The sequence below is a fragment of the Hemiscyllium ocellatum genome, chromosome 34, assembly GCF_020745735.1.
Source record: "Hemiscyllium ocellatum isolate sHemOce1 chromosome 34, sHemOce1.pat.X.cur, whole genome shotgun sequence".
In the NCBI taxonomy this organism is placed as follows: domain Eukaryota; kingdom Metazoa; phylum Chordata; class Chondrichthyes; order Orectolobiformes; family Hemiscylliidae; genus Hemiscyllium; species Hemiscyllium ocellatum.
In genome coordinates, this window is record NC_083434.1 from 38,378,220 (window position 1) to 38,404,354 (window position 26,135).

Consider the following 26,135-nt stretch of genomic DNA (forward strand, 5'->3'; position numbering starts at 1 on the left):
GAGGGTATTACGAGTCAACTACATTACTGTTAGTTTAGAATCACATGTAGACCAGGCCAGATGATGCTTCCACAAAGCACTGGAGACATTTCCTCATGGTAAGCGTACTGTATAAATGCACGTTGTTCTTGTTGCCAATTTCTTTTAGTGATTATTTTTCTGTCGCTCACCATGATCTTTCTGAAAATACAGACTGATTCATTTTTGCCAGGGGTCTGCCAGTGCAGCTGTTCTGCAATCCAGTGAGTCATTGCTATGTAAAAGTAAGCAGGATGGATCCATTCTCCACTTCTATTCTCTAAGTCTGACTATGGAAAAATTCTCCCAAACCTTGGATCTCCACTTCAGAGATATTCCCAGTAGACCACTTGAGACCAATAATTATCCATCTGGGAATTTGTAAACTCGATCTATGTCCTCTGATTTTGTAGTGAACATTAATAAGTCTTGGAGCATGCCTTTAAGCTAACACTGTCCACATTTTTTTTTAACTTTGGCAATAAATCCATTGATCTATTGAGACAAATCCATTGCATGTCCTCAAACTACAAAGGTTTAATATTGCAATCTTAATTTTTTTAACTCAACCCAAATAATTAGTGTATTTCTGCCCTCTTTCTGAATAATTTTATAGCTTTGAATGTATTAGTATGCCTTGGAGCCAAGTGATGAATGGGGATTTTATTTGTGCTCAAATCAAAATATGCTGTTTGCGCTCACCTTGGCACTTCAGTTCATTTGCATTGAATACTGTAAATTTAGATGAGTTCAGGAAACTCATTGGTGGTGGGAGTTGGAATCTCTGTGGCAGTATAATTTACATGGAAGGAGGTAATTAAAAGAAAATGTTGGAATAAGGGATACAAAGGCTGGAAGACTTTGAAAGGATCCAGAAGCCAATTCATGAGCTTTGTCAAATTTGAAGAGAAAAGGGATGAGAGGTCAAAAAAAATGTAATGGAAATTTGTGCTACAAGGGTGACACACCAACCAGCCAAGTTACTAAGAGATTGAGCACACATCATTTGTTTAGTTGTTGATGAGTGTACTTGCTGCAGTATGAGCTAATGGCAAGGCAAGTTGCTGCTCTATAGCATTCCCCTCAATTGATCAGCATTGCAACTTGACACCCACAAGCTGCAGCTAAGTTTCAGGCCACAACAAGCAATTATAATTACCAGTTATAATCACTAACCCTACATGGCAGCTCTTGAAGCTTGTGTTGAGCTCTGTATTGAACAAGACCTTGTGAAGATAGTTCCGTTTATGGTCATTGTCCGGTGGGGGTTATCATTGACCAGAAACTCAACTGGATTCACCATATAAATGCAGTGGCTTACAAGAGCAGCTCAGAGGCTAGGAATACGGCAGCAACTAATTCATCTCCTGACTTCCCAAAGCCTGTGCATCATCTGCAAGGTACAAGTCAGGTTGGTGATGGAATACTCTCCACTTGCCTGAATGGGTGCAGCCCCAACATCACTCAAGAGGCTTGACACCATCCAGGACAAAGCAGTCTGCTTGATTGGCACCAGGCCCACACCAGCCACACTGATGCTCAGTAGCAGCATTTGTACAATCTACAAGGTGCACTGCAGAAATTCAAAGATCCTTAGACATGACCTTGCAAACTAACAACTACTTCCATCTAGAAGGACAAGGACAGTGGATGCACGGGAACACCACCACCTACCAGTTCCCCTCCAAGCCATTCACCATCCTGAAATTTCCTCTATCAGAGTATTGTGGGTCTATCTGTAGTACCTGACTGCAGCGGTTTAAGAAGGCAGCTCACAACCACCTTCTCAAGGACAACTAAGGACAGGCAACAATGCTGACCAGCCAGCAATGTCTGTATCCTACCAGCGAATAATAATAAAAGATTGACTTCTGGACATAAAATTAGTGGAAACTTGGTCCATGGCTGTTGTTGACGACCTTACATATATTGCTGTAAAGTCACACTAAAATTGTTTGCATTCCATTACTGCCAAGCCATTATTCTATAAATATTATAGTATGCTTTTTGTTATCAGACTTTTGAGGTTGCATTTGTATTTATTTTTGTGTTTCACGCAATCATGTGTTTATTTGATTCACAGGACCAGCAGGACAGTGTACTAGGCACTGCCAAGCAAAATGTGGTATTACTTCTCAACAACCTAGTTGCCTATAAAGGAGCCAGCATGAAAATGCTTTATGAACAAGGTATGCAGTTTGTTTAAAAAAATACAGAATGCATGTGATTTTAACTTGAAAGTTCTTATTGAATTCCGCAAATTTAGATTTAATCGTTCTGTTTAAAATCATTATTTTTAGAAATGGATTTATTGTATTCAGGTTTGTTTCATTTTAAAGTCCAATTGTTCTGATTAATTGGGTAAATGATAAATGGATTGTGTCAACGGTAATTATTACACTTTCATGGCCCTTCACTTCTAAAGTTTTAATTGTTTCACGTGAATGCAATTGTCATTCATCTTGTAATCGCTACATCCTGAGCATTAGTCAATTAAATTTAACGTTCAAAGTGGGACGTTAAAAACAATTTGTATCCCTATTTATTAATCTATACAGATTATAGAGGATAAGTATACTAATTCCATTAATCTCTGTGTTAGTTTGAAATAAAATTTGTGCACAATTACATTTATGTTTGTAAAGTATAGCAAGTAGTAAAATGTACTTCAATGATAAACTTACCCAAAACAACATGACTTATTCTTAACTTCAGTTTAAAATAAAAACTATGTTTTCTATTATGTGTACTGTATTGTAAAAAAAATGACAAGCAGGACAGGAATGTGCACAAAGTGCCGAATTGAACTGTAGACCAGGATCTAAGATTAGAGCAGGGAATAGCACTGAGAGAAGGGTTGTTTTGAGAATGGGAAACATCTGTTGTGAACTGCTGGAGAAGGGAAAATTTTCAGAGAGGAAAATGTTAGAAGTGAACCCTGCAGGAGCTTTAGGAATGGATTTAGAAGGCATGTAAATCCACAGGCTAGTTAAACAATAGAACAAAGAATACTACAGCACAGGAACAGGCCCTTCAACCCACCAATCCTGTGCCAGCACATGACACCTTTCTAAATTAAAAACCTTTCTCCTCTCTGCAGTACATATCCCTCCTTTCCCTGCCACATTTTGTATGTGTCAAGATACCTCTTAAACATTGCTATTGTGTATGTTTCTACCACAAGACATGCACACAAACATATGTAAAAGGAACAAGAATAGGCCATTCAATAAGATCTTGATTGATCGGATTTTAACCTCAACGCTGCATTCATGCATATCCCTAATAATCTTTCATCTGTTGTGGTTCTGTTCGCCGAGCTGGGAATTTGTGTTGCAGACGTTTCGTCCCCTGTCTAGGTGACATCCTCAGTGCTTGGGAGCCTCCTGTGAAGCGCTTCTGTGATTTTTCCTCCGGCATTTGTAGTGGTTTGAATCTGCCGCTTCCGGTTGTTAGTTTCAGCTATGCGCTGCAATAGTCGGTATATTGGGTCCAGGTTGATGTGCTTATTGATTGAGTATGTGGATGAGTGCCACTACAGCAGAAACTGAAACACCTGATCAGCGGATCCAGACACTCTATACAATCAACACAGGAATTCTTGGACATCATCAGAAATATACACATAGACAAGGAAGACACCATGGTCTCATTCAATGTAACGACACTGTTCACCTCTATCGACAAAACCCTAGCCAGGGAAACAGTAGCCAACCTGTTGGACATACTGAACAGACAACAGGATGTTGAACCTATCAACAAAGACGGCATACTCAAACTACTGGACCTGTGCCTCACAACACACTTCACATTCAACAACCAGATATATGAACAAATCAACGGCACACCCATGAGCTCACCCATCTCTGGACTCATAGCGGAAGCAATAATGCAAAGGTTAGAACAAACAGTCTTACCACAAATTCAACCCAAACTCTTGATCAGATATGTGGATGACACCTTTGTAATCATTAAAAACACAGAAATAGAGCACACACACCGGATCATCAACGCCACACTCACAGGAATCTGATTCACGAGAGAAGAAGGAAAGGACAATCAACTCCCATTCCTAGACGTGATGGTACAGAGAACACCGAACGGAGAATTCAGCACAAAGGTATACAGGAAAGCCACACACAGACCAAGTCCTGAACTATGAAAGCAACCACCCCAACACAAACAAAAGAAGTTGCATCAAGACACTATTCAAAAGGGCCACAACACACTGCAGCACACCAGAACTACAAAAAGAGGAAGAAGAACACCTATACAATGAATTTGCCAAAAACGGATACCCATGCAATTTCATCAACAGATGCCTAAGGGAAAGACAACGGAACGAGGACATGCTGCAGCCCAAAGGACTAGCCACACTACCATACATCAGGAGCATTTCCGAACTGACAGCCAGACTACTGCGACCACTAGGACTCATAACAGCACACAAACCAACAGCCACTCTCAGACAACAACTCACCAGAACAAAGGACCCAATACCCAGCATGAGCAAAACCAATGTTGTGTACAAAATCCCATGCAAGGACTGCACAAAACACTACATAGGACAAACAGGAAGACAGCTAACGATCCACATCCATGAACACCAACTAGCCACGAAACGACAAGACCAGCTATCCTTAGTAGCCACACACGCAGATGACAAGCAACATGAATTCGACTGGCACAACACAATTATTATAGGACAAGCCAAACAGAGAACAGCCAGGGAATTCCTAGAGGCATGGCACTCATCCACAGATACAATCAATAAGCACATCGACCTGGACCCAATATACCGACCACTGCAGCGGACAGCTGGAACTGACAACCGGAAGCAGCAGATTCAAACCACTACAAGTGGTGGAGGAAAGATCACAGAAGCGCTTCACAGGAGGCTCCCAAGCACTGAGGATGTCACCTAGACAGGGGACGAAACGTCTGCAACACAAATTCCCAGCTCGGCGAACAGAACCACAACAAGGAGCACCCGAGCTACAAATCTTCTCCCAAACTTTGAATCTTTCATCTTTTGGTAATCAAGAATCTAACCCCACTTCTAGTGAAACATTTCAGAAATGTTGCAAAATGAAGAAGTGATAGAATAACTCTGTGTCTGTTTTCAATCCTCTATCTTGGTTAATTGGTCCCTTGATCTAACAGGAAGCTCAAGCTCCCCTTTGACCAACTTTGGAAGGCAACAATTGAAATGAAATGCAAAATTTTGCCAATTGGCCGTGAGAAGGTGCTAGTGAGGCACTTTCTTTTGAAGTACTTCAACCCATGCGACAAACATTCTAGCACTTTGCTGTAGAAAAGGAAGTTCCAGGATTTGACGATAGTAAATATGAACAGCCATACATGACCAAAACAGTGTCCTGTGTAACTTGTCAGAGAGAGATCTTCAGTGACTCTCCACATTGCATCCTGTAGCAGGTACACTCTGAGTCTGTGGTATGTCCGTAATTAAGTGAGCGAATATTTAAGCTGATAAAAGGGATCCTGATCAAAATAAGCTGGTGTTGAGCTTCTTGAATGTTGTTGCAACTGGATCCATTCCGTTGTTCTCCTGAGTTTTGCCTTTGCCATTAGTTAACAATCTTTGGAAAGTCATGGATGTGAACCACCTAGTCTCTGGTCTGCACTATCCAGTCATGGCATTTATATTGCTGCTCCAGTTGTGATTCTGATCAATGGTGAACAACCCACCAGGATGCTGAGAGTGAGGAATTTCTCCTCAGTGAATCTATCTAAAATAAGTGAAATGGTTGAGTGCTTAGACTTGCTTGTGACAAAAATTAGATTAGATTACTTACAGTGTGGAAACAGGCTCTTTGGCCCAACAAGTTCACAACTACCCGCTGAAGCGCAACCCACCCAGACCTATTCCCCTAAATTTACCCCTTCACCTAACACTACGAGCAATTTAGCATGGCCAATTCACCTAACCTGCACATCTTTGGACTGTGGGAGGAAACCAGAGCACCTGGAGGAAACCCATGCAGACACGGGAAGAATGTGCAAACTCCACACAGAGAGTCGCCTGAGGCGGGAATTGAACCCGGGTCTCTGACGCTCACCACTGTGCCATCCTGCTGCCCCAAGCAAAAGTCCCAAGCAGGTTCACCATCTGGTCAGCCCAGTTACTGTTACTTCCCAGGTAGCCAAATAGAAAATCAGGCAGCATCATGGAGAGAAAGCAGGCTAATGTTTCAAGTCCAGATTAGTCTCCATCAGCTCTTACTCTTTATCTCCACGGATGCCGCGAGACCAGCTGCAATCCCGGGCATTTTTTTGTTTTCAGTGCAGATTCCAGTATCTGCAATAATTTGCTCCTGCCAAATAGAAAGTATTGGTAGGCCTGAGGAAACAGCAGCTAATTTCTCCAACAGAGAGGAAGAAGGCAGAAAGTTTGTATCAACCTCCTCTCCATCCAGTCCGCTGAAAGGCTTTCTCATGAAAAGGCCTGCAATGGGGCCATCCTTTCACTGTTGGGACATAGCCACGCCTTTTGAGTTCTCCTTATTGCTTTTTGCACCTTTGCATTGAAGGGCCCTTTTGAGAGTAGCTACTTGAGCGAGAGTGCAGTAAGATCACCTGAGGGTTGTATGTAGCTGTTAATTTGTAAGCTGTATGTAAATACATAACTGTCAGTGAAAGTAAGTGGTAACAGGGGAGTAGCATTCATAGGATTGCTTTTCTTTCATCACTGTAAATGAAAAATGTACAATTCATTTCCAAACCTGCAAATTCTTGTAATTCTTTGAAATTCCAATGCTTGCAAATCGTCCTGGAAATGTAAACATGCAGTTTTCTGCATATTTAATGTTCTTGTATAGAATAGTGTCAGTTAAGGGGTAAATGTAGGGGTATGGGTGGGTTGCGCTTCGGCGGGTCGGTGTGGACTTGTTGGGCCGAAGGGCCTGTTTCCACACTGTAAGTAATCTAATCTAATAAAGTGGGCGGCACAGTGGCACAGTGGTTCGCACTGCTGCCTCACAGCGCCTGAGACCCGGGTTCAATTCCCGACTCAGGCGACAGACTGTGTGGAGTTTGCACGTTCTCCCCGTGTCTGCGTGGGTTTCCTCCGGGTGCTCCGGTTTCCTCCCACAGTCCAAAGATGTGCGGGTCAGGTGAATTGGCCATGCTAAATTGCCTGTAGTGTTAGGTAAGGGGTAAATGTAGGGGTATGGGTGGGTTGCGCTTTGGCGGGTCAGTATGGACTTGTTGGGCCGAAGGGCCTGTTTCCATACTGTAAGTAATCTTATCTAATCTAATAGTAAGTATTTAAAAAACAATGAAAATTGCTTGACCTTGGAATAAATCAGGAATATTGGCAAAACTGAAATAAGAAGGAATCAGTGTAATATTTTAGCATTCTAAATTATGATGACATTGTGCATTACATATTTCTGATCTTTCTGCCATTACAGAAAGCCTGTTATCCCGTTGAGTTATGTAACAGAAAAATGAAAATGTGTGAGGGAAATAGTCTCTCCAATAAATGTGGAAACAGAACTTTGTAACAGTGATGTTGAATCTAGTATTTAATCCTGATTGCATTTATTGCCCACCCCTAATTTGCCAGGAGAAGGTGGTAGTAAATGCTGTCTTGAAGTGTTGCACTTCATATAATCTACCCACAATGCTGCTAGGAAGGGAGTTTCAGGATCTTAACCTAGTGACACCAAAGGAATGGCAATATAATTCCAAATCAGGATGGTGTGTGATGTGGAAGAGGATTTGTTAACAAGCTTTTATTACTTCTGGACAATGTGTCAGTTATGGTCCACAAATCTGACTCTGGTTCCAAAAGGTCAGACATTTCTACACTAAGCATGATGAGGAAGTTTCTGAGTTCCTCTTATCCAATCCACTTTGCCATCTGTACTCTCAACAGCTGACATTGGCGAAAAACTTGGGAGAATCGCATGAAATTGGTTAAAAAAAATGGAATTGCCAATATCGAGAGCAGAAAGTCCCATTTTCATTCATGTTGAATGGCAAGACAAGATTCTTGCTCGTAAGTAGCAGGAGCTTTTTTACATGCAATAGCATCCCCATTATAGTGTCATGTTGTCTCACGAACATGCAATTTCCTATCATCCTGCCCATCAGATAGAAAGTAAATGGCAACAATTCCCTACATGCATGCCAGAGGACTAACCTGGTATTCCAGCTCAATGCATTCTCCTTCAGCCCTCTATTTGGAACACCAGGTGCCAATTTCTCAGGACCCACTCCATGAGCCTGACAACACAGTTCACCTTGACCTCAAAGTTTCGTTGGCAAAGCTGGGGGTCAGTTTCTCTCGTCTTGACATGTCTGGGCAAATTGACTAGGAACCATGCATGGCAGACTGCCAGCACTTGACTCAGGTGCACGGTTAGGCCTTAAAGACGGAGTCGGTACCAGGAGTGGAAAATATGATGACTGAGGCACCATAGAGGCATTGATGTATAGTAATGCAACTTTCAGTTGGGGAGATAGCTTGAGAAAACACAGTAAGAGAGAAATCCTCCATGAAATTCATCAAAATTGACACAGCCAATTTTTGGTAAAATTCAGCGCAAGGACTTCAAATGCTAAATCTGTTTTTTAACTTTTAAATGCAGCGCATCCATTAATGTCAGAAATTTGGATCAGTAACTCAGTTGCTAGCATTCTCCGAAACTTCTGGGTTCAATTCCCACTCTGGAGACTCTGCAAATAATAGAGGCTGAAAGATCAATGTAGTACTAAGGGAGCACCGCACTGCTGGGGTGGGGGGGTGTGTGCAAATTCAAGTAAGACGTTAAATCTAGGGCCCCAACTACCCTGACAAGTGTATGCACAAGACTTCATGACACTATTTCAAAGAACAGGAGAGTTCTCCCTAATGTCTTGATGCATACTTAAACCACGACCAGTCTCATCAAAGCAAAAAATCTGGTCAGTATCACATTGGTGTTTGCCTGACCTTCCTGTGAACAATTTGTTTGGTGTGTTTGCTATTTATAAGAGTGATTAGACTTCAATAGTGCTTCTTTTGACTGTAAAGCACTTAAGGGCATCTCGAAATAGTGAAAGCTGCACACCATTTTAATGGCATGTTTAACACTACACCTTTTAGCTAATGGGAGACTTTAATTTGAATCCTGGGGTAGATTGTACCCTTAAAACTGCAATGGCAGATTTGGAGATGAGGTTGCAATTGGACAGGGCAGGGATTCTACCCCTATTACCTCCCCATTAAGTTTAGGATGGAAAGGCTTCCATGTGACTTGCCTAATCAGACATCAATTGAGGCCCTAAAATGAATAATTGATGCACACTTAAGGGTGGGGGGACTCAGTGGAGGGGTGGGGAACAAATAAATCCTGTTGGGTTTACTTCAACCTTCTTTTAGGGGATAGGATGGGTGTTCCCTTGTTTAAAGACACGGTGCTCGATTGAGGGACATAGAATTGGAAAGGAGAGTTCTGTTCAGAGTCACCCCCCCACTAAACTCTGTCCTCAATCCCTGTGTTTCACCCCTCCCCATACCTTCACCTTTGACCCCCTCGCCATGACCCAGTCTTGCCCTAATCCTTTTCTAGGGCAGTGATGATAAATTTTGGTAAAGGCCCAACCATATTAACAACAACAGCCACCACTCTCACTGCTCACCAGAGAGCAGTGATGTAGGTTTGCTCATTGAGCAGGAAGATTAGTTTTCAGACATTTCGTTACCATACTAGGTAAAGAACCGGTGTTATGACGTGCTATGTATGTATGTCGGTTTCCTTGCGTCGGTGGTATTATTTTTTGTGGTGGTGTCATTTCCTGTTCTTTTTTTCAGCAAGTGGTAAATGGATTCCAATTCGATGTGCTTGTTGATAGAGTTCCAGTTGGAATGCCATGCTTCTAGGCATTCTCATACATATCTCTGTTTGACTTGTCCTAGGATGGATGTGCTGTCTCAGTTGAAGTGATGTCCTTCCTCATCTGTATGTGAGGATACTAGTGATAGAGGGACATGTCTTTTTGTGGCTAGGTGATGTTCATATACCTGGTGGCTAGTTTTCTGCCTATTTGTCGGATGTAGTGTTTATTACAGTTCTTGCGAGGTATTTTGTAAATGATGTTCCTTTTGCTTGTTGTCTGTATAGGATCTTTTAAGTTCATTAGCTGCTGTTTTAGTTTATTGATAGATTTGTGGGCTACCATGATGCCAAGGAGTCTGAGTAGTCAGGCAATTATTTCTGAGATGTCTTTGATATAGGGGAGAGTGGCTAGGATTTCTGGATGTATTTTGTCTGCTTGTTTAGGTTTTTTGCTGAGACATCGGTGGACTGTGTTCATTGGGTTAAGAGCGTGTTGCTGGAAAAGCACAGCAGGTCAGGCAGCATCCAAGGAGCAGGAGAATCAATGTTTCGGGTCATCATCCTAATGAAGGGCTTTTCCAGCACCACACTCTTAACTCTAATCTCCAGCATCTGCAGTCCTCACTTTTGCCTATGTTCATTGGGTATATGCTGAATAGGTGATTTTCCTCCATTCTGCATAGTTCCTCTCGGCTGCAGTGTGTGGTGGCTCATTGAAATAATGCTCTAATGCAGCTTTGTTTGTGGGTGTTGGAATGATTGCTTCTGTAGTTCAGTACTTAGTCCGTATGTGTTGTTTTTCTGTAGACGCTGGTTTGAAGTTCCCCATTGGCTGTTCACTCTACTGTGACATCTAGGAATGGCAGTTGTTATTGTTTTCCTCCTCTTTTGTGAATTTATGCCAAATACTGAACTACAGAAGCAATCATCCCAACATCCAAAAACGCAGCTGCATTAGAACAGTATTTCAATGAGCCACCACACACTGCAGCATAGAGGAACTACGCAGAACAGAGGAAAATCACCTATTCAGCATATTCAAAAAGAATGGGTACCAAAAGAACACAGTCTGCTGACTTCTCAGTAACAAACCCAAACAAGCAGACAAAACGTGTCCAGAAACCCTTGCCACTCTCCCTTACAAAGACATCTCAGAAATGACTGCCAGACTACTCAGACCACTTGGCATCATGGTCGCCCACAAACCCACCAACACATGAAAACAGCAGCTAATGAACTTGAAAGACACTATACAGACAACAAGCAAAGCTAATGTCGTTTACAAAATACCTTGCAAGAACTGTAACAAACACTATATTGGACAAACAGGCAGAAAATAGCCACAAAAAGACATGACCCACTTATCATTAGTATCCATACATACAGATGAGGAAAGACACCACTTTGACTGAGACAACACATCCATCCGAGGCCAAGCTAAACTGAGACACCCACAAGAATTCCTAGAAACATGACATTCCAACCAGAATTCTATCAACAAACTCATCTTCGACCCCATTTACCACCGTCTGTGAAAAAGAACAGGAAATGACATCACCAACCCAAGGAAACCTAGACACATAAATAGAAAGTGGATCATAAGACTAGTGGTTCACTGGAGGCTCACTGATGATGCTACCTAGTATGGTGAGAAAATGTCTGAAAACGAACCTTCCAGCCTAGTGAGCAAACTTACATCCAGAACCTCAACCTGAGCTACAAATCTTCTCAAAACTCACTAACTAGAAAGCATCTTTGTGATGGTATTTTCATAGATGGGGGGCACAGAGGATGCAGTGTAGCAATAAATTGCCCCTATTCAGTCAGTAGCCTTAGCAGCACACTTCCTGCTGCCAATTAGGGACAGTTTACTTTGAACTACTGGAGATCAGATAGGAGGGAGGGGGTTTGGTGTCACCAGTTTTATAGAGGGCATCGGACCACCTTCATTAAATTCCAGTGTACCACCTCAATGTTGGTCATACTGTTATTTTTCCTACAGCACAAATTTTGTAGACTTGGTGTTGTGCTATCTTTCAAAGAACGGGGAGATACAAGTTCCTCTTTTAGGCAAGTGTCCTAGAGGGTAGAGTAGCATTTATTGTCATTAATGTCCTGCTTTTTGAATCTCTTCCTACACCTGAAGCATGTTGACCTTCAGGTTAAACTCACCAATGATCATCTATCTGTCTCTAATGAGAGAGAGCTGCCCTGCGGTCATCTGGGGCAAGGGCAATTTTTTTACTGTAATTTAGGAGGCTGAGTTTGGCTCTTCTGACCAAACAGTACAGTGTGAATGTGAAATGTACTGTGAGAAAAAATAAAGAACAAGCTTGAAATATTCACCTATGTGGGAAGATCAGAAAGAAAGTGGAGCTGGATCAAAGATCAGTCACAAACCGATTGAATGACCAAGCAGGTTAAGTAGCCATGAGGCCTACTCCTTTTATTTCTCATGCTCTGGAGTTCTTATTAAGCATTAGAAAGATTAATCAAATAAACATAGCTTGGCTTTAAATTCATGTTTGGAAGCAAACTACAAAACACCATCCTCTCTTTAGCTTTATTTTGATTTTTTGTTTAATACCAGATAACTTTCTTGTTATGTATACTTGTCAGACTTATCTCTGTTGTGTAATTGCATTCGCTGCAACCTGAAACCAATGTCGAGGCTAAATTTCCAAGAGTTGGTGTAACACTGAAAAAATATTCATGGCTCAAGCAAATAGAAACCATCTCTTTATGGCCTAGCTGTGTGGACAACCTTTGAAGATAACAGTTTGCTGTTACTTTACTCTCTTCTGTCTGTACTGCAGCACTGACAATAGGCCCTTTGTGAGTTGTTTCTGAAAATACATAACAACAAGTGGTACATTCCTGAATGAATATTAATATGCTGTTGCACCATAATTTTATATTGGGATGCGAGAGTAGTTCTGCCCAATAGACTTTTGTGTAAAGCAGTGAACTATTATGTCACTAACTGATCAATTTTAACACTTTGAAGATTCCAAGCAGTTTTTCCCTGTTTTGAACAAATGTTTCCTTTATGCATTGCTAGGGATCCTTCCATCCCTATTTATCCAATATAGATCATGACATTCTCAAATGCAGAAACAGGCCACTCAACCCAACTGGTCTGTACCTTAAGATGCCATAGTCCTTTTGGACCATAGAGTCACTTTGTTAGTGAAGAGAGGTGATTTAACATGAGACGTTGTCACGTCTCAGGCAAGGGGAGAAAGTGAGAAGAAGAGTCTATAATGGTAACCTCAGCTGGTGCAGCAATTAAACCTGTGCTGTCAGCATCACTTCTGCATTACGAACCAGCCATTCAGCCAACTGAGCTAACCAACTCCCTCTCTATACCAATATTCCACTAGAGCTCTCTTCCTTCTCTAATTTCTTCTCCCAACCCTGTTTATTCCCACGTCCTCATGATTGTACTAAGCATCTCCTTAAATATAACAGTATTATCTATTTCAACCACTCCCATTGGTACCAAGCTTTGAGTACTGTACTGTGTAAAGAAATTTCTTGTAATTTCTTCATTCGATCTGTTAATAGCTATCTTATTTTTATGCCCTACTGAAGCAGAAAAGGGGTCAATTAAATGAGGTCGTGGATGGTTGCCAGTGCTTTTGGAGCCATATAGAACCATATCAATGCTTTGCTTTGAATCCCTGCATTCAAGAAAGGAGAGAGAAAGGTTGAGAATGGGAAGCAATAAAAGAAATAAAGAATGCACTGTCCAATATATATTATACTGCAAGAACAAGAAACTCATTGTCATTTAACTCATTGACTACACATGGTATTATGAGCTCATTTGCTACTGTTCATCTCACATGCAGTATGCACAGCTGCAATAAAGATGCAATCTGGAGTCTTCTGAAAACCAGAAAAATTCCCTTGGAATGAAGCCAACACCAGTTTTAGCAGTGAATAAATCCATTTGTGATTTTTTTGTTTGTAGCTGTTTTCTTGATGTTCAGACTGTATTGAATTTACTGACCAGTTTGCTAACCATTGAGTCATTGACTGATGGATGGCAATTGATTATACATCTTTCTCTGTCAGCTGTAAATTGGGCCTGTTCACCACATCCGTGCTTAACGAAGTTTTAAAATAAATCTATTCTATCAGGTGTCAAGGAGGAAAAGAGGTGGGGATATCAATCAGGTACTCTGATTTCTGGTATGCTGAACACTTCTGCTCAATAGTTTGACTCTGCAGATTTGTTCACCCTGCTTAATATACAAATAATAGATATCTTGCCAAAGATGGTAAAGGGGAGATGTTGTGAGCTGCAAGAATAATTTATACATCCATCTGAAAGCAGCAATTGTGATGCTGTGTTGTAAAACTCCATCCTTGAAGTTTGATTGGACTTTGTGCATGTACTTTAGCCATAGTCTAGTTTTTTCTTCTCCAATGGATCTTCTCCACTGTCAAATCCAAGCCACTTGACGCCTGAAGGAAGAACGCCTCATCTTCTGCCTTGGGACCCTCCAACCACACGGCATCAACATTGACTTCACCAGTTTCCTCATCTTCCCTCCCCCTACCTCATCCCAACTCAGCACCGTCCACTTGAATTGTCCCATCTGTCCATTTTCCTTCCCACCAATCCGCTCCACGCTCTCCTCTCATCTATCACAATCACCCCTCACCTATAGCTACCTATCACCTTCCCAGCTACCTTCCCCCAGCTCCATCCCCACCCTATTTATCACTCTGTGCTTCCTGCCCCCCAACATTCCTGATGAAGGGTTTATGCCTGAAACATTGATTGCCCTGCTCCTTGGATGCTGCCTGACCTGCTGTGTTTTTCCAGCGCCACACTTTTCGACTCTGATCTCCAGCATCTGCAGTCCTCACTGGAGCACAGGAGGTTAGATATCGATTTCTTACAGAGTGCATACAGGCCCTTTGGCCCATCAGGTCCACACTGACCCTCCCAGACTCAGTCCCCTACATCTAACAATACGGGCAATTTAGCATGGTCAATTCACCTAACCTGTACATCTTTGGACTGTGGGAGGAAACCAGAGCACCTGGAGGAAACCCACGCAGACAGGGAGAATATGCAAACTCCACACAGACAGTTGCCTGAGGCGGGAATTGAAGTCGAGTCTCTGGAGCTGTGAGGCAGCAGTACTAACCACTGTACCACCGTGCCTCCAATACAGTTGAGGGGCAACCTTATAAAATAATAAGTGGTATAGGTTCGGTTAATGGTAAGCATCTTTACCCTTGGATGGGTGATTTCAAGACTAGGGTAAGAAAGAATTAAAAAAGACACAAGGAGCAATTTTATTTTACACAGAGGGTGGTTTGTGTGTGGAATGAAGTGGTGAATGCGGGTACAATTACAGCATTTAAAAGACATTTGGGTAAGTACATGGATAGGAAAGGTTTGGAGCAGTATGGACTAGGAACATGTGGAATGGACTAGTTTAGTTTGGGATTATAGTTGGCATGGACTGGTTGGACCGAAGGGTCTGTTTCAATGCTGTATCACTCTTATAATACACCACATAGTAATAATTTCCCTGGCAACATCATTTTATAGAACAGGCTTGAGTTTGTCAGCATGCTGACTCACCATGAGTGCTTATACCAAAAAAGAATCTATTGAATTTATCGTTATAGAATATGGAGCAATGCGATGAAATATTAGCTTGATTCAGCTATTGAAACAAAACTGTAGAAACCTCCAACAACTTACACTCATTAGAGGCAAAAGCATCAAGAAGGTATAGCTGGACTAGTTTGTTCAGAGTTTCAAAATTTCTGAACGAAGAAACATCACATTAGGGTGATCGGTCATGGCTTGGATAGTACAGACAGGGGCCACTTAACCTGCAGCTTGTTGGAAACATTGGTGTTGCTGTGTTTCCAACTTTCATAGTGACTATGAAGGCTTTACTGGCTACTTTTTGGTGTACTGTGTTTTCTTACCTGGCAGAACAGTTCTACAATTGCTTCCTTTGATGGACTTTGGCTTTTGATAGTGCAGGAGACAGTAATTAGTATTTTCACATTGGAAAACAGAAGTATGTTGTGCTAAATATATCTGAAGGTTTAGAGACTTCCCACTCTCAAAATATTGCTTTCTCCAAAAGAGGCAATGCCGATAAGATGGTTTCTAGTGAGAAAAATGAGCTCAAAACTGTTTAGAAGCAATTTGCTATGCTGAGTTCCACAAAGTAACTTCGCCATTTACAGGAGGAATGTTCATTTATAGAAACGGGAAATGTTCATTAAGGCGTTCAGTTACTAGGGGTGTACCGCAAGGATCTGTTTTAGGTCCACTGCTGTTTGTCATTTTTATAAACGACCTGGATGAGGGCGTAGAAGGATGGGTTAGTAGATTTGCGGATGACACTAAGGTCGTGGATAAAGTTGCAGAAAGTGCCGAAGGATGTCACAGGTTACAGAGGCACATAGATAAGGTGCAGAGCTAGGCTGAGAGTTGGCAAATAGAGTTTAATGTACAAATCAATGTGTTTGTTAGTAGAGTTCTGGTTGGAATGCCACACTTCTAGGAATTTTCGTGTGTGTCTCTGTTTGGCTTCTCCTAGGATGGATGTGTTGTCCCAGTTGAATTGGTGTCGTTCCTCATCTGTATGTGAAGATACTGGTGAGAGTGGGTTTTTTTTTTGTAGCTGGTTGATGTTCATGTATCCTGGTGGCTAGTTTTCTGCCTGTGTATTCAATGTAGTGTTTGTTACAGTTCTTGCAAGGTATTTTGTAAATGATATTAGTTTTGATTAATTGCATAAAGTATATATGTGATTACAGAAATATCTGCTACATGACACCTGTATGCTTTTTCATCTAGCGAGATGAGTCAACTATGTGTTGATTACAGTTAGGTATGAAGGGGGTCAGTTAGCAAACATCTGATTTTCTGAATTGGGATGACGACAATTCTTAACAATGTTCTAAACCCATCTGCAGCTCAACAATTCTAATGTATTTCACATCTTGCGCATTAAACCAGCTTTGAGTTTCTGTTAAACCAAGTATTGCAAAGTTTCATAATCTCTCTGCATTTCAAAGCCCCCGATGCCCTGTGCGTGAACTTGACAAAATATGAAATATGTGAGGGCCGAAGAGCTGCGTATTAACCAGGTAGCATTTGGAATCTCAATGTTTTAGAAGGAATGTTTTGGGAAAGAAAACATGGATGGAAATGGTGCTGAAGAATTTCATTGGAATGGGGAGGAGCTGTTGTTTCTGTATTTATTGATAGAGTTACTCTGCACTGCCATACTTAAATTAACAATTCCAATTCCAGTTCTCCTGTTCACTCAATATCCTGAGGAGTTCCAAACATTAGCAAAGGCTCCATCCTGAATCTCAATTATTTATTCAAGAATTTAGCTTGCTTTGGAAACCTATTCCTTTCATTTCAGAGAGGCTAACAATTTTTTAGGAGACTTTTTTCTCAGAACATTGAGATTTCCCATTTTCAGGAATGTTTGCAACGCAAAGAAATATCAAAATTCAGGTGATTATCTTGGGGATTTCTTGACAACCAAGGATCTTAGGCAGGTTCTTTTACCCTAAAATCTGCAATTTCACAGGAAGTGATTGATCTTTAGCACAGAACTCCCATGCCTTCACAAAACGACATTGTTCAGCACATTATGCACCAGTATGAATCACGGTGGTTACCTTTGAGTTTGTTTGTACACATACACATTTATTCAAATGGAAATATCTTTGGAATTTTCTTAACCCGATAAAGGGAGCTAATATTAGGTGTAATATTCCAGGCCCAGAGGTGGTGAGCCTGAAAGTCCAAAGTAAATGTATTTAGGCAGAATGATGATAGGGTTCTGGTCAGCCACCTTCACGCTCCACTAGTAATTGAGGCCCTTAAATGACATTTAACAATGACTTAGGGGCTTCTTCCTGCCCCTGGGCTACAAGTACTTCAGCTGTGGGTGGGGCAAGAAACAGCAGCCTTCCTGACTGCTGAATTAATGCAGGGGTAGGCTGCTAGTTTGGGGGTTGGAGTCACTCTCCTCAATATCTATTCTAAGGAATTTCTGCCATTCCAGGGATTAGTCTGGTGAACCTCATTTGCATTCATTCTAAACAAGTATTTCCTTACCAAAATAAGAAGATCAGCTTGACTTTGTACTCGCGTGAAAAAAAAGTTCTTAATGTTATTAAGCATACTTTGAAATTGGATAAATAGTTGAAAGAGAAAAAGTTATAGGCTTATGTGCCAAAACCAAGAAAGTTGGACTAACTTAAGTTCAGGCTGTTGGGAACAAGGGGATCACTGGAGGTGTGTAGGGGATACAGGAGTTTACTGAAGAAGGAAATCAAGAGGGCAAAAAGGGGCACGAGATACCTTGGCTGAGAAGACTAGGGAGAATCCAAAGAGTTTTTTGTTATTGTTTTTTCTTTAACATATTTGAGAGAGAATAAGGCCCCTCAAGGACCATAGTGGACATGTATGTGGGGAACCAAAGGAGATGGGCAAAGTCCTTAATGAATATTTCTCCTCTGTGTTTACAATGAAGAAACTCATGAAGACTTGGGAACTTGGGGAAATTAGTGATGATATCTTGGGGATAATTCATATCACATTAGAGGAGGTGCTGGACATATGAGAATGTATGAATGTGTTAAATTTTATGGTCCTGACCAGATACATCCAAGAGCACTGCAAAAAGGTAGAAAAAAAAATTGTGGGGGCCCTGACTGGTACTTTTGCATCACCGTTAGAGTTAGGGGGTAGAGAGAGGGGGAGAGTGGGTGCTGAGGTCCCAGAGAACTGGATGGTAGTGAATGTTGTGCCCGTATTCAAGAAGGGCTGCAAAGAAATATCTGGGAACTATAGGCCAGTGAGTATAACTTCTGTGGTAGGTAAGTTACTTGTGAAGATCTGAGAGGTAAGATATACATGCATTTGAAAAGACAGGGTTTGATTAGGAGTAGTCAGCATGCTTTGTGCATGAGAGATCATGCCTCACAAATTTGTTAGCGTTCTTTGATGAAGTGACCAGGAGGGTTAATGAGGGCAGAGCGGTAGAGGTAGTCTATATGGATTTCAGTAAGGCCTTTGATAAGATTCCACATGGTAGGTTGCCCTGGAAGGTTAGATTGCATGGAATTGAGGGGAAATTGGTAATTGGATACACAATTGGCTTGATGGTCAGAAGCAGAGAATAATAGTGAGAGGATGCATGTCTGACTGGAGGCCTGTGACTTGTGGCGTCCCTCAGGGGTCGGTGCTGGGCCTATTGCTGTTTGTTATCTCTATCATTGACTTGGTTGAGAATTGACAAGGCATGAATAATAAGTTTGTAGATGTCACTAAAATAGGCAGTATCATGGACAGTGAGGTTCTCAGAAATTGCAGCAGGACCTTGATCAGCTGAGGAAGTGGGCCGAGAAATGACAAAGGGAGTTTAATGTAGACAAGTGTGAGGTCTTGCATTTTGGAAAGTCAATTCCAGGTATGAGTTGCGTGGTGAATGGTAGGACCTTAGGGAGTGCAATGGATCTGAAGGATCTTGGAGTTCAGGTGCATAGTTTTCTGAAAGTGGAGTCACCCGAAGACAAGACAGTGAAGATGATGTTTGGCACCCTGGCCTTCATCAAGTCAGGGCATTGAGCATAAAAGTTGGAAAGTTATGTTGCAGTTGTACAGGACATTGGTGAGGCCGCATTTGGGGTATTATGTTCAGATTTGGTCACCTTGCTATAGGAAGGATGTTATTAAACTGGAAAGGGTACAGAAGAAACTTACAAGGATGTTGCCAGGACTCAAGGGTCTGAGTAATAGGGAGAGGTTGGACAAGCAAGGATTTCTTTCTTTAGAGCATTGGAGACTGGGGGAGGATCCTTTAGGTCATGAGATGCTTGGATAAGGTGAATGCACTCAGTCTTTTCCCCAGGGTTGGGGAATCGAGGGCTAGAGGATTTCAGTTTAAAGTTAGAGGGGAAGGAATAAAAGGGAACCTGAGGGGCAACGTTTTTACACAGAGGGTGATGCATATATAGTGAGCTGCCAGTGAAAGTGATTGAGATTGATACGTTAACAACATTTAAAAAGCGTTTGGACGAACACATGGATAGGAAAGGTTTAGAAGGATATGGAACAAGTGCAGGGAAATGGGGTTGGTGTGGTTGGGCATTTTGATTGGCATGGCCCAGTTTGTGCCAAAGGGCCTGTCTCTGTGCTGTAGGACTCAATGGCTCTGTGACTGTATAATTGGATTCCTCTTCAAAAAGGTCCAATACACACTTAATGGGCTGAATAGCCTTCATCAGTGCTACCTATGTCTGTAATGTGCAACCTTACCCTCTGTTTAAAATCTTTGTTATTACTCACGTTATTGGACTATACAGTACTACTTTAATTTTAATTCATTTTACTTCAAAGTCAGCTTTTAGTCACTTTTTTGTGGTTGACGTTGATTTGATCACCATGGCATCTGGTTTTTAACTTTAATCAATTTTCCCTTTTCACATTTGAGAGAGTCATCTTTTTTTGTGCTTGTTGACTGGATGTAGATATCACTGGCAAGACCAGTATTTATTGTCCATCCTTAATTGTACCATTTGAAGCATTGCAGTCCATGTGGTGTATGTACACTTGATATTGTGTACAATCTTCACATTGTAATCTTAACAATCTTAATTACAATCTTAAAAATCTGCATTTTAATTAAAAGGCAGCAAATGCAGAAACTATCTGTTACTTATTTAAAACATGAAAGTAATTAGAGAATATGGGAACTACAAAAAAAAACCTGGTGTCTACACTTTTATATGGTAATTTTGTGAAATGCATACCTCCCACAATATGTATCCCATAATTTTAGTAACTCCAAGAATATGGACCAAGAATCACATGAGGAGAACAATGTTATAACATTATTCTGAAATGGAAATTAATAGTTTTTAATTTGTTGTTAGAGCTCTACAGTAATCATTAGAGTAAATGAACATCAGGACTTCTGATATATAATTGGGGAACCAGTTTTATAAAGTCATAGTCAGTTACGGCACAGGGGGTGAACAACATTTGGCATATTAATCCATGAAGCCTGTATATATTTACTTTGCACCTTTATATAATAAAATGTTCCTAGCTGTTTCACAGGAATGATAGAATACAAATTTAGACATTAAGCAATTTGAGGAGATATTACATGAAAGACAGTATTCTGTTTACCCAGCCAACTTGTTGCTTCTCCTACCTTTCCCCTGCTGCACATCAAAGGGGTTTAAAACGATGGTTCAGTCTGTGTTTTATAGAACATACCTACTGTAATGCTACCTGTTGTTTCTCTCAATATCTTCACATCCACTGTTGATGTGTTGAGCCAATGATCGCAGTGTTCAGCTCTCCAGGGAGATGTTTCTTAAAGCAAACACAATATGAATATACAGTAAAAGTGAAAAAAATTCACACTGCAATAATGAGGTTATTTTAAGTGTAGAATATGATTACACTGGCATTTTCCTTTGGATGATAAAATCATTAAATTATCTTTCTATTCAAGGAGTTTGTTATCATTCTAAGTGCAATTTTAGTGTCTGAATATTTTTCGTCATTCTAAATGTCATGTGATTGGCCCAATTGTTTCACAATAATGTATTCAGTGGTGATGTGATTAGTTTGTTTTGCTATGCTGTTTCATTGGAATTATTTGTATTAGTTGGGAGGTCATAATTCATAAACACATACATAAACATTCAGTGGGGAATATTTCTAGTAATGAACAAATCTGAACACTTCTCTAGGCAAGACAGATAATATGTTCTGAAGAAGGACCACTGGACTCAAAATGTTAACTCTATTTTCTCTCCACATATGCTGCCAGACTTGCTGAGTTTCTCCCAGAATTTCTGCTTTGGTGTTACAGCATGTTTTTGTTCAAGAAGGTGGCAGTTGTTGAAAGACCTCATGTGATATCCAAAATTGTAAGAGCACAGTTCAGTTTGTTTGTGTATATATGATGGGCAAAATCAGAAGTCACAAGATACCAGGTTATAGTCCAACTAGTTTATTTGAAATCATAAGCATTCAGAGCAAAGTCCTTTCATCATGTGAAGTGAGAGGGAAGCAAACAGACAGAAAATTTATGGGCAGAGGGATCAATGGCAAAGAGATCCTACAATTGGTGTGAATGGAGTGTCAAATAATAAGTCTCTGCAGGTGACTAAGGGTGTTAGATGGTCTAAGTAATGTGTCAATAGTTGACTAACAACAGAAGGGATGACCTATAATCCGATTAAGTGAGGCATTCGGGCACTGGAGGCAAACCAAATGACTGGAATAACTTGGAACACAACAGAGGCCATTGGAAATGCCCAGCAGGTCTGGCAGCATCTGAGAAGATAAACCAGTGGAAGGATCACCAGATTTTCTGTGTTAATACAGAGCAATTCATCATCATCTGGAATTGGAGATTAATGTTTAGGCAGAGACCCTTCACTGGTACGGATGACAGTTAGTAATATAGTTTAGTAAACCTAATTTTTCCTTTTCCAGATTTTTTTTATTTCCAATGCAGTTAACTAACATCTATTGTGTTGGGGAGAGCTTATAGACCCAATTATATGTCATTATGCCAGCTTATTTGCAAAGCTGTTAATATTTGCCATTGTAAATAATGGTAAAGAGAAGCACATAAGTTTCTAAATTACCAATACCAGTCAGTGAAGTCTTGACAAAGCAAAGACAGCAAGTACATCTTTTTAGAAATAAAGATGCATTCAGACTATAATTTTCACATGAGGGAGATGGTAGTGTCATGGTAAGGTCACTGGACCAGTATTACAGAGGCCCCAACTAATGCTCTGAGAACATGGGTTGAAATCTCATCATAGCAGCTGGTAGAATTTAAATTCAATTGATATATCTGGAATTATAAGTTGATCTCAAAAATGATGACCATGACCATTATCATTGGTTATTGTTCATGATTTTACAGGACTTTCCTGTAACTATGTCCCAGGGTGCTTTTTCCCATATTTCCAGGACATCAACTTGGAGACTAATCATATGTTTCTTCTTGTCTAAAAATATTTGATTTTCTTGACATACCCATGGCTTCCTCTATGGCTCTAACACCTTAATCACCAGGTTTCATTCTTGGACACAGGCCAACTTCAACTCATTTCATTCCAACTCCCAAGACTAGTTTCACCTCCGTGGCTGTAGTTCTCCTTCTGTCACCCACCCAACTCTCCAGTCTCCAGCCTGCGTTCCAATGCACCAGCAACTGTTCCAATTCCCTGGCCCCAGCTTTGATATCCTGGCCGTATTCTTGCTCCAACTGTCGAGTCTCATCCCCTTTCTGACTCCCTGGCACCAACCCCTGCTGTGCTTCTCTGGCCCCAGCTTCAACTCTTGCCTACCCATGATATCCTTTCATTTCTTGCTGATCAAAAGTACATCAAACTCTCTTAAAAGCATTTAAACTGTCCCCCACTTCTGTCCCCTTTTGAGGAAGAATGCTCTGAAATGGATGAATATAAAGATATAGATAATGCATAGGGATACACTAAGATCAATAGACTGTAGCACCAGCCAACAGCCAGTCTATTAAACTGAGAAGACCTCCGAGGCTCCTGTCTATTTTTATTTTAATTAAATTAGAAGAACAGTTACATTTACAGCTGCATACAAGAGACAGCAATTTTACAAGGGAGGGGAGCAAAGCTAGGCCCCAAACCCTACCATTCAAACAATTTATAGGGACATGAGGACAAACCTCAAATCCCAGTTTCACAAAAATAAAGAGACAACAATGACATTTGTACATTAGACAATACTGTTATATACAAAAGTGCAGACAATACAGACCCAGCAAGCCCCTGCACCTCAACTACTAATGCAGCCCACCCCTACCCACCTTCTGGTTCTCAGTCCACCCAACACATTTTGACCACCTCTAGGACTGCCCACCCTGGTACCTGCCCAGGGTGACAGCACTGAGGATGGCTACCCACCTTCTGGCTCTCAGTCTGCCCCTATGTACCATTGGACTCTCACCCAGCCCATTGCACCTCCAACTAGTGGACTATCCTGACACCTTTCTGCCACCTCTAGGACAGCCCATCCCTTCACTAGGGGGACAGGGTGTAGGGTAGCCCACAAGCCTTCCAGATCTTAGCCCACCCCTACACCTTCTGGCTCTTTGCTGCTCTGACACCTTTTGACCACCTCTAGGAGGGCCCATCCTGATTACCCCTTATCAGGATGACAGCACTTAGAACAGCCTACCCACCATCTGGCTCAGGGTGACTGGCATCAAGGTAGGCTTTCAGGACAGCCTACCATCTTCAGGTTCACAGGATGGCCTACCCACCCTCCAGCTCTCAGGATGCAGCCTCCCAGCTCACAACAAGGCCTGCCAGACCCAGGGACACGAGTGCTGGTGATAGACCCAGGAAACACCACAGTACAGTTAGTTACCAAAAAATCCTTTCTGGTACACAGTTCAAATCTATACAGTCTTCAAAATATTGAATTCATTCTGGAAAGAGTCCACTCCAGTATACAATGTATGTTGTCAGAAATAGAATCCACTCCAAACTTTTTAGCAATGGACTCTGCAGAGTCCACAACCAAGGGCAGAGTCCACTCCTGAAGGCAGCAAATGCACACCCCACAGCACACAGGTGTTCAGTCTCAATGGAGTCCTAGCCCAGCCAGGGAAAACCAGGCCCACTCACAGGAACATAGTACAGGTACAGTTAACTCAAGGGTTTGGTCCACTCCTGAAAGAAAAATCTTCTCCCAAACTACAGGATACAGCAAGTGCTCACCTCCCAGCACACAGGTGTTCAATCTTCAGAGGCCCAGTCCCAGGGCTCAGCCTCCCCACAGGAACAGCTCCTCTGGTAAAGTGTATGTCTTCCACAGGGCTCAGTCAAAACACCAATAAGAGTAAAGACAAAATACAAAGAGCAAGGAAGACTACAGTCCAAGGGCTAAGCCCTACCACAAAATTAACATTGTCCTTTTGAGAAAAGGAGTAAAAAGAGAAGAATAACACACAGGCTGTAACCAGCCAGTGAAACAAAAATCCCCTAATGAGAACTGAGTTACACCTGAAACACATTATATGCAGCATAAGTTTAAGAATCAGTCCTCACTAAAAGGAATACCAATTAACAAATTGGCTAAGTAATTCAGCCAGTTCAGGAATCAGGTTCCCCTTCCAGAAAAAAAGAAGCAGAAACTAACAGTAACATACTGACTATAGTACCAGCTAACACAGAGTCAGTCCCCTAAACTGAGCAGGCTGCTGAATCTCCTGTCTATATCTGTCACTGAAGGCTCCCCGATTTGCCCAGTTTAACAACCCCAATTAAGCATCCCATAGTCAATGAGATCCACCTGGTTCCAATCACTACACATTCTTTTTTTGATATGGAAGTAAAGGTTCATTAGCTCTTTTGATAATGAGCTATACCGTAGACAAACATTTTGTGATTCATCCACTGGAAGAAATAAATTCTTCTGCACCCCAGAATTCTGCACTCATTTCCATTTAAGTATTGGTTTACTTTTTCATCCTCCTGCCAAAATGAACAACTTCACTTTTTTTCACATTATACTCCATCTGCCAGATATTTTCCCATTCATTCTGTAGCTTCCTTGTGTCTTCTTCACATTGTATTTTCCTACCTATCCTGCTGTCATCTGTGAATTTAGCTATCATACCTTTACTGCCCTCATCAAAGTTATTGATGTAAATAGTAAGAAATTGAGGCCTCGGTACAGGTGCCTTACATCCTGCCAATCTGAAAAAGATGCATTCATATACACTCACTGTTTTCTGTCAACTATCCAGTCTTCTAACCATGTGATTATGATACCCCTCATACCATGAGCTCATATTTTCTGCAATAACCTTTGCTGTGACACCTTATCAAAAGCTTTTTATAAACCCATATACAATATGTCTGTAAGCTTGCCTTTATCCACAGCAAATTACTCCTTCAACTGAAATAAATTGGTTTAAAACGATTTTCCTTTGACAACACAATGCTGACTCAGTGGTTCCTGGGTGAATTCTCCATGCCAAACCCTCAACCAATCAGAGTTAACGTGTTGACCAATGCACAATTGTTTCTCATGCAGCTTAAAGTTTGGTCCTTTCCTTGATGAGTGTGTAATGAAAAGCTTTGACAGCATATCTTTTTTCAACAATAATCAAAACTACATATAGTTTATTTTACATAGAATACACAGCACAGAAAACAGACCCTTTGGTCCAA

General features: G+C 41.2%; 1 protein-coding gene across 8 annotated transcripts in view; it reads left to right on the forward strand.

Moving 5' to 3' along the window:
• Positions 1-26,135, forward strand: part of ulk4 (unc-51 like kinase 4) — a 496,983-nt gene that overhangs the window by 339,709 nt on the left and 131,139 nt on the right. For all 8 annotated transcript variants that reach the window (XM_060850207.1, XM_060850208.1, XM_060850213.1 and 5 more), the window contains one exon: positions 2,102-2,207. In XM_060850207.1, the coding sequence (XP_060706190.1) occupies positions 2,102-2,207 (106 nt within the window). The remainder of the gene's footprint in view (positions 1-2,101; positions 2,208-26,135) is intronic.